General features: G+C 50.8%; 1 protein-coding gene across 1 annotated transcript in view; it reads left to right on the top strand.

Moving 5' to 3' along the window:
- The first annotated feature begins 4,849 nt into the window (after positions 1-4,849).
- The window catches only part of LOC116892070 (protein kinase C-binding protein NELL1-like), a 93,833-nt gene continuing 89,997 nt past the window's right edge, over positions 4,850-8,685 (top strand). The window contains exon 1 of the mRNA XM_032893540.1: positions 4,850-5,479. Within this exon, the coding sequence (XP_032749431.1) occupies positions 5,425-5,479 (55 nt within the window). The 5' untranslated portion in view covers positions 4,850-5,424. The remainder of the gene's footprint in view (positions 5,480-8,685) is intronic.

Raw genomic sequence — 8,685 nt, 5'->3', positions numbered from 1 at the left:
CCCTCCAGGTTCTAGGGCACTTGGTTCTGTGCCTATGAGGGAAGCTGGGGTGTTGTTACCTTTTCCTGGCTCTGCCAGCACACTGGTACTTTACTGGTTTCCTAGGGCTGTCCTAATGGACGGTTCAGACTGGAGGACTTTGGATCACAGGGATTTAGCCACTCCCAGCTCTGAAGCTGTGACTATGAAATCAAAGGCAATGGCTGAGCGCTTTCTTTGAATCCTGGGAGTATTCTGTCCCCGCCCCTGCGGCCCTTGGCTCTTTGTAGTCTGAAGCTGCCTCTATTTTCCCTTGTTCTTCCTAATGTCTCCTAGTGTCTGCTTTTCAGAAACACCGAGCATGGCAGTCCCATTAGATTGGGTTCTCACTTTAACTTAGCTACATGCACAAAGACGCTGTTCTTAAGTAAAATCACAGTCTCAGGTACCGGGGGCTAGGAATTGAACATGACTTGGGGCAGAGTGGGAGGCACGATCCAGTGTGTGATGATACCAACCTCTCATCGCCTCCAATTTTGAATACGTATTTTATTATTATTTGGTATTTTTTAATCAAAACGTTTAATTATGTGAGTGCATGTGCGTCTGTGTGTGGATATGTGCACGTGAGTACGGGGGGCAGAGGAGGGGGTTGGAACTACTGGAGTTGAGTGGCAGGCAACTGTGAGCTGTGTGCCATCTGCCATGGGTGCTGGGAACTGAACTCAGGTCCTCTGTCAGAGCAGTATGTGCTTTTAACAACCGAGCCATCTCTTTAGCCCTTTTCCTTCTCCCATTTTATAAGGACACTTATCGTATATCTCTAGTGTGAAGGCATTCTAAGGCTGTTTGAAGAAAAAGGAGCTTGGAAAGCATCAACAGGGACGCTTTGTTCCTCAAACGGAATTTGAAGCCTGACCAATGTCTTCTCCTTGCCCCTCCTCACTCTGTGGGAGCCACTGTCTCAAAGGAAGTCAGCTTGGAGTAGCCTTAAAGGCTAACGGGACGAGACAGTTTGGTTGTGTCCTGGATGAGGGATGATCAGAAAAACCGGGTTCTCCCCATCGGTTCTTGTGGCAGGCAAATGGGTTGCAATTATCAAACCTCTGAAAGGTGCCAGGCACTGCTCTGGTGGAAAGAAAACTGAGATGAGCCAGGAAGACAAACCTCCTACTCGGGCAGGGCACTGGTATCACAGCCGGGGAAAGAGTGAGCACACAAGTAAATGTGTAAATCAGATTATTTACGATAATCAGACACTTGGAAAGAAAATGAAGCTGAGAGCACTGGGCGCTGACGAGAGAGGTACTGCTCTAGGCAGCCTCCGCCCAGAGAGCCGGCATTTCAGCAGAGATCCAAGAGTCACGGTCAAAGCGAAGTACACAAAGGTTTATGGGTATAACCTTCCAGGAAGGAAGAAAACCAAGAGCACAGAGAAGAACAGTAAGAAAGCCCACCTACACTGAGTAGAGGGGCCCGGGCAGAGAGAGCTGGGAAGCTGAGATACAAGGGGGGCTTGAAAGATAGTTGGATTGATCTAAAACAGTGACCACAGCAGGGTTTGGGGACAAGGGAATACGATTTGACAATTACCTTTTAAAAATGGTGGGTTGCCCCTTCAGCAGTCATGCCAGTATTGCACCAACGCACACACCTCGTGTCTGACCGACAAGTCGTGTAACATGCAGGATTCACAGCTGTGTAGGATCGATGATGACAATGCTCTCCCAGTGGCCTGCAGAGTTCATCCCAGCACGATGAAATCTTCGCCAGCAGGCAGGACAAAAACTGGCCCCATTCCGGCTTGGTTTCTTTGTGTCCTGCGGCCAAAGTGTGTGGTGTCTCCACAGTACCAATAGAATTTCGTACAGTTCGGGAAGCAGACTGTGACCTTTATGAGATGACTGGCTTGTAAAGGGCAGGCAAGCTTGGAGGCAGTGAGGACAGCCAGAAAAGAGATATGAATGGGTTGGAGGGTTGAGGGCACTGGGGCTGATGAGAAAACCACCTTTCCTAACAGATTCTGGCAGGGTTTACGGTTTACATGTAGGCATAGGGTGGTTGAGGGTAGCCAGGCGTTATTTGATTGGGTCATGTAGTGAAGGCTAGTGCTTTCTCTTAGAACTTGGCAGGAAACAAGTTTGGGCAAAGGGAGAAACCAGAAATCAAAAATTCTACTTGGTCATCATTATAGACACTATTAAGGAATTTTCCAAAATACATATTCCAGATATAACTCACATGCCACATGATTTACCAAAGTACACAATTTAATGGTTTTGTAGTACATAGTGACATCTACGAGAGCCACGCACCCATCAACTTTAGAACATTTTATGACCTCCAAAGTAAGCCCTACGTTCTCCTCCTCACTCCTCATCTGGAGGCAAACTCTCATCAACTTTCTGTTTCTATAAATTTGATTTTTTCTGGAGAAATGGAATAGATGCCATGCTGTTCATCGACTTTGCTGAGGAGAGGTGAAAGAAACATTCATTTACCCCAAACGAGGAGGGTGTATGCGGACCCAAGGAAGATGCTAAGTCTAAACTGTGAAATAAGTGAAATTCTTGCTATTACTTATGAAGCCATGGGGACTCACAGGAAGTTTTATCACTGGAAAGTTCCCATCTCTAGCCACCGAGCACCTACTTTTTTTTTTTTTTGTGGCATTTTATCTCTAGGGAATTTAAGGTAGGCCTGGTTGGGTTCAGGGTACAAGCCTTGTTACTGTGAGGTACTGTACCATTGTGTGGTACGCACAATAGAAATTCACTGGGTCTATTCTCTGATGGACCAACAGGTCCACCCCTTCCCCCATCCCCACTCAAGAGTGTACTTACGTGAGGAAATCGAGGTACTTAGTTATCTAGGGAAGATTTATGTGCTTGTTAAGATTAACTCTTGTTACTGCTAATGGATGCGAGGCTGCAGAGCTATGACAGGACATATGTCTCACTTAATTTTTTTAATGGAACACGCGGAAACCCTCATCCCACAGGACCAGCTACACAGTCTTAAAGATTAAGGTTCAAAAGATACAAGTCCCCTGCTGGGACCACTGTGCCTTTTAGGGCTTCTGGGATTTCTGAGATTAAGAAAAGGGGTTACGGGGGTTGGGGATTTAGCTCAGTGGTAGAGCACTTGCCTAGCAAGCACAAGGCCCTGGGTTCGGTCCCCAGCTCCGGGGGAAAAAAAAAAAGAAGAAAGAAAAGGGGCTAGAAAAAGCACTTCAGAGCCCCTAAAGGCTATGGAAGTGCATTTATGATTGAGGGAGAGTTGGGGGTGGGTGGGACGTGATCCTCACAGCACAGCTTGGCATCCGGTAGCCTTACTTAGGAGGCCCAGTGAAACATGGGGAATCTAACTTTATTGCAAAGTGTGTGTGATTTTAGTGTTGTCATTGAGTGTTGCATGCTTCTGGAGGAATGGAAAGCCCCGACTCTGTATGGGAGACACAGGAGTAAGGGTCTACTCTGGGGCCAAGTTGAATTTTGAGAGTGTTGGAGAATAGACTATAGACACAGTTTAGTTGGTAGAGTGCTTGGCCGGGATACATAAGTCTGTGGGTTCCATCCCCAGCACTATGTAAACTAGGTGTGGTGGCCCAGACCTATGATCCTAGCACTTAGGAGGTGAAGGGACAGGAGGATCAAGGTTCAAGGTTATCTTCAGATGCATAACAAATGGTCCCGGACACATGTCACAATAGCCTGTACTTCCAGCAGTGGGACATCCAACATCCTCTTCTGTTCTCCAAGGGTACACACACACACACACACACACACACACACACACACACACACACACACACACACACACACACAGAGAGAGAGAGAGAGAGAGAGAGAGAGAGAGAGAGAGAGAGAGAGAGAGATGCACGCACGCACACACTTGGTGAGTAAGTTGGGCCTTGACATCCACTTGGTAATAGCTCAGTTCAACTGCACTGCAGTGGGCACTTCTTGAGATGATTTAACTTCCATAGTTCCTTTCTTCACCTGCCCAGGAAGGTCATACATGAAGTAAATGGACAAGGGCATGTATACAGAATGCCCTGAAAAATAGGACAAAGCTCAGAGGACCATGTAGGTAAGACCTTTCCTCTTCATACGTTGCACAGCTAAATTGGCGGCCCCCCACTGGTCTCCTGGGGTCAAAGGTATATAAAGTTAAGCTTCTGGGAACACGGAGGATATGCAAATGGCAGAGAGAAACCCTGGAAAGAAAGCAGGGCTCTTTTGGAGAATTCTTTTTCCTTTTGGATCCCTGAGGATATATGGGTTTAGGCATCTTAAATAGTATTGGATGTTGGGGGGAGCCGGGGTCATAGATGGAGGTACAGGGCAAGCTGGGGCTCCGGAGACCCAGAGGCTCTGACCTACAGGTTCTGTGACTGCATCATCTCTAGATAGACTGAGGCACACAGGACTCTTGCAGGTCGGTTCCAGGTTCCAATAACAGAGGATACTCTAGACGGGAGAGACTCCTCTGCTTGTCCACTGGTCGCCAGCAAAGCCCAGCTTTTCTATCTACAGAGTGGCGTTCCAGTAGGGGTCTCCAAGGAAAGCAGGGGAGAGCGGCCCAGAGAGCCAGTTTTGAAGAAAACCATCCAGAAAGTCACAAATGGTTTAGAACTTCCCCTATGTGGCAGCATTTGGCCTGTAGAACGAAATTTGCAAACACTTCTTAAATTCCAGCCATAGATTGCTCCAAGCTCAGGGACTTCCACCTCAGCACCCTCCACCAGCACTCCTAAAAGCCAGAATCCAGTCACAAGAGCCTTTGGCTGGGAATAGATAGCAAGTACAGGTGGCCGTTGGGGACTCAGGCACCACTCATCCCCCCCCCCTACCTGCTCCTCCCCACCCACTTGCTGGAGCGAATCCGTAGTAGTTGTTTCCCAAGGAGGGTCTGGGAGCACTCGGTGACACCGCCTAGGTCTGGTTTCCCTAGGAAACAACCCACGCATCAGGGTTGGGCGGCTTCGGACACGGCCCGGATGAACTGTTGCAACTTGGGCAGCCCGCAGCGCGGCGCAGTGGCAGAGGCGGGGGCGTGAAGCCGGGAGGCGCGTGTAACCAGGATCCTCGAAGCTCCGGAGACCCGGAGGCGAAAGGATCCGCACAGGCACCCAGGGCAACCTGCGCGAGTGGCGGAGCCCCGCGCTCCCGCCCTAGCTCAAGGGGAGCGCAGTCGCAGCGGGGTTCAGGGCCCCAGCCCCGTGCCACAGCCACCCGCGGTGGGGGGTGGGCTGGGGGCGGGGCAGCTGGGGTTGCCTTCCCGGGCGCGATCCCCGAGCGCGGCACCCGGCGCCGCCGAGCCACCTCCCCTGCCGCCCGCCAGCAAGTTTGGCGGCTTCGAGCCCAGAGAGCCACGGCTTTCTGAAGCACTGGTTTCTTGCTAGCGTTGGTGCACCCTGCTTGGCGGGGGTTCTCCGGAGCGATGCCGATGGATTTGATTTTAGTTTTGTGGTTCTGTGTATGCACCGCCAGGACAGGTAAGCAAGGCTGGGCGTTAAGGGGGATATGGGAGGAGGTGGTGGTGATGATCATGCTGTTCCCGGTTGCTGTAACCCGGGATTACTCTGGCTGTGAGAGACGCGGAAACTAGCTCTGACGGGCTAGAGAAAGAAGGACAGCAGCATGCTTGGGTCTCTGATCGCCCAGCACAGCTCGGGGTAAAAGCGCTAGAAAAGATGTTCCGGCGAGCGTCCTCTTCCCCAGGGACGCAGCTGCGGGCATTCAGTGTGCGGGGTGCGGCCGGGTGGTCGCACCCTTGTGTGGCTAGCTAGTAGCTTCCCGGTTCTGGGGAGTCAGAACCCGCTGCAGCGCTGCCAGCGATCCCTACATCCTTGAACTTGCAGGGTGCGGTGGACGAGGGTGTCCCTGAGCCGCGGGAGTTCCACCCGCAGAGGGAGCGCGTGTAGCAAGCAGGTGCGGCCAGGGCTGGGGGGAGCCAGACGCCTCACAGGAGAGGGCTGCGAGGAAAGCGGGGACCTGCGAGCCCTTCTGTGGCTCCCACATGGTTCCTGGAGGGGAACTCTAGGATTGTTCTCCTTTTATCGCCTCCGCGCCCAAACAACTGGGCGAACAATTATTAGGAGGGAATTTGGAGCAGTGGAGACAACTGGAAGATTTTCTCACCCCCTAAACCGTGTTTCTAATGCTATCATCAAAGATTGCAGGGCGGGACCAGGGGCCAAGGAAACTGGCCTAATGGCCAAGTCCCTAAGAGAAGCTGCCTGCTGGAGGTGCCCTTATGAGGACCCTGAGGAGCACTCCCCTCTTTCCTCTTCCACAGGGGTTCCCTGACTCCAGGTCCCTGGGGTTCAAGAATGTAGCCTACTTCACTGGAGGCAGGAGCAGGGTTAGGGTTAGGAGGGGTAGGAGGCAGACCAACAGGGCCCAGAGTGGAAGAATAGTTCTTGGTAACCAGACATCTGACTTACAGTCCACAGACTTCCCATCTGATGCAGGGCCATCCCTGTCTCCGTGTCCCTTCACCATCTTCATTTCTCCCTCTGGAGGTTCAGTTTCCTTCCCAGGCCAGACAGCTGGTTTACCTTGAGAGGACTGAGGAACCTACCCCCTCTTAGGTTGACTTAAAAAGTTCCCTCCCCCTGCTCCCTTGGGCAGTTAGGGGTCTGGGAGCTTCTAGATGCCCTCACTTACATCCTAGGACCAAAGTGGACTAAGACTTTCCTTTGCTTGATCCTAGAGGGACAGGGAAACATTTCTCTAGGGACAAAAGAACCTCTGTGTTTCTGGAACTCCCTCTGCAGTTGATACACCCAAGGCTAAGTAGCGCTTACTACAGTTGCTTCTTGCTCCAGGAAGATGAAGACCGGGCCTACTAGTGTTGGGTTACCCTGGGAGGAGGAGACATCCTACAGAGGAAGGGAAGTCAGGGGGAAGACAGATGGTAAAGAAGCAGTCTGACGGTCATTCCATATCATTCCGTATTATGACCCAAATGCTTACATCCTTTGTTTTCATTACTCCTTTGAAAAGTTGCCAGAAACTGTGCTCATGTAGCATCAGGCTACATGAAGGATGGTTTCCACTATACTTCAGATTCTGATGTCTTCCCCGCTCCCTACAGCCCCAGTCCTCTTTACAAACATCTTCAACAGTGGGTAGCTTGTTAGGTGCTACACACACATACACACACACACACACACACACACACACACACACACACACACACACACAGAGACAGAGAGAGACAGAGAGACAGAGAGAGAGACAGAGAGAGAGACAGACAGAGACAGAGAGACAGACAGAGACAGAGAGACAGACAGAGACAGAGAGACAGACAGAGACAGAGAAACAGACAGAGAAAGAGAGACAGAGACAGAGAGAAAGACAGAGAGAGAGAGAGAGAGAGAGACAGAGAGAGAGAGAGAGAGAGAGAGAGAGAGAGAGAGAGAGAGAGAGAGAGAGAGAGAGACAGAGAGAGAGAGAGACAGAGAGAGAGAGAGAGAGAGACAGAGAGAGACAGAGAGAGAGAGAGAGAGAGAGAGAGAGAGACAGAGACAGAGACAGAGAGAGACAGAGAGAGACAGAGAGAGAGACAGAGAGAGAGACAGACAGAGAGACACAGAGAGAGACAGAGACAGAGAGAGAGACAGAGAGACAGACAGAGACAGAGACAGAGAGAGAGAAAGAGACAGAGACAGACAGAGACACAGAGAGAGACAGACAGAGACACAGAGAGAGACAGACAGAGACAGAGACAGACAGAGAGACAGACAGAGACAGAGGGGGGGGAACTCTGTTCTTGATGACTGGAGAATTTACAGCTTTGCCGAGAATCTAGGTAGAAACTGAGAAAGCATTTTTGTTTCACCATGTGGTGTGGCAGGAGAGGTGGGCTGTGAGAGTTGGTGTCATGGGAGGGGGAAAGTCTGGTTACATGGTGGAGAGTGATGGCTGGTCACCTGTGAGGCTTTGCCCAGGCAGTGAGTTGTGTCTTGAGAGCTTTGGAGGAATAAAGTGGAATACAGTCGGGCCCAAGACACCAATGGGCAAAGACAGAATGGATCTAAGATGTACCAGCTCCCCAACCTGTCCCCAAGCATGGTGCGAGGCCAACCCTTGTGCTTCCTGGTAGCAATTACTTGATTGCCGGAGGCTGCACATTTTTCATACATAAATTGTTGGAAGAATTAAGGGAACGGAAGGAATTATGCCTCGTATGTTTGCAGTTTCTTGTAGCCGGAGGGAACATTGTGGTGGCAGCAACCTCTTTGGTTTTACACAGGAAGCCCCATCCCCCATCCCCCAGGGTGGGCGGGGCCGACTGGTGATTACTGTATCAGGATCTAAACAGCTGCTTGGAGAGTTTGTCTGTCAAGTGAGACAATTGTCTGGGACATTACCAGTCCTAGATGGAGTAAACATGTGGCCCACTTAGCTGCCCAGATACCAGCAGCTTCTAATGGAAATGGATAGATGCTATCAGGCACGTTTTAATTAAAGCGAGACTGCAGTGCAGAGGTAGCTTTGCGGGCACCCATCAGAAGGCAGGTGTTATGAGGAAGCTGCTCATGTCACTCATGCTCAGAGAACCTAGGAGCACAGAGTGGTGACCAGGGTGGGGGTGGGGGTGCATGCATTCTCCCATTCTGGGCTTTCCAGGCACATTGGAGTAGATGGAAGGGCAGCATCCTTCATCCACAAGTTTTCTCCTTTAGCAACTCAC

Source organism: Rattus rattus, chromosome 2, assembly GCF_011064425.1.
Source record: "Rattus rattus isolate New Zealand chromosome 2, Rrattus_CSIRO_v1, whole genome shotgun sequence".
In the NCBI taxonomy this organism is placed as follows: domain Eukaryota; kingdom Metazoa; phylum Chordata; class Mammalia; order Rodentia; family Muridae; genus Rattus; species Rattus rattus.
This window is presented reverse-complemented; position numbering and strand designations above follow the sequence as displayed.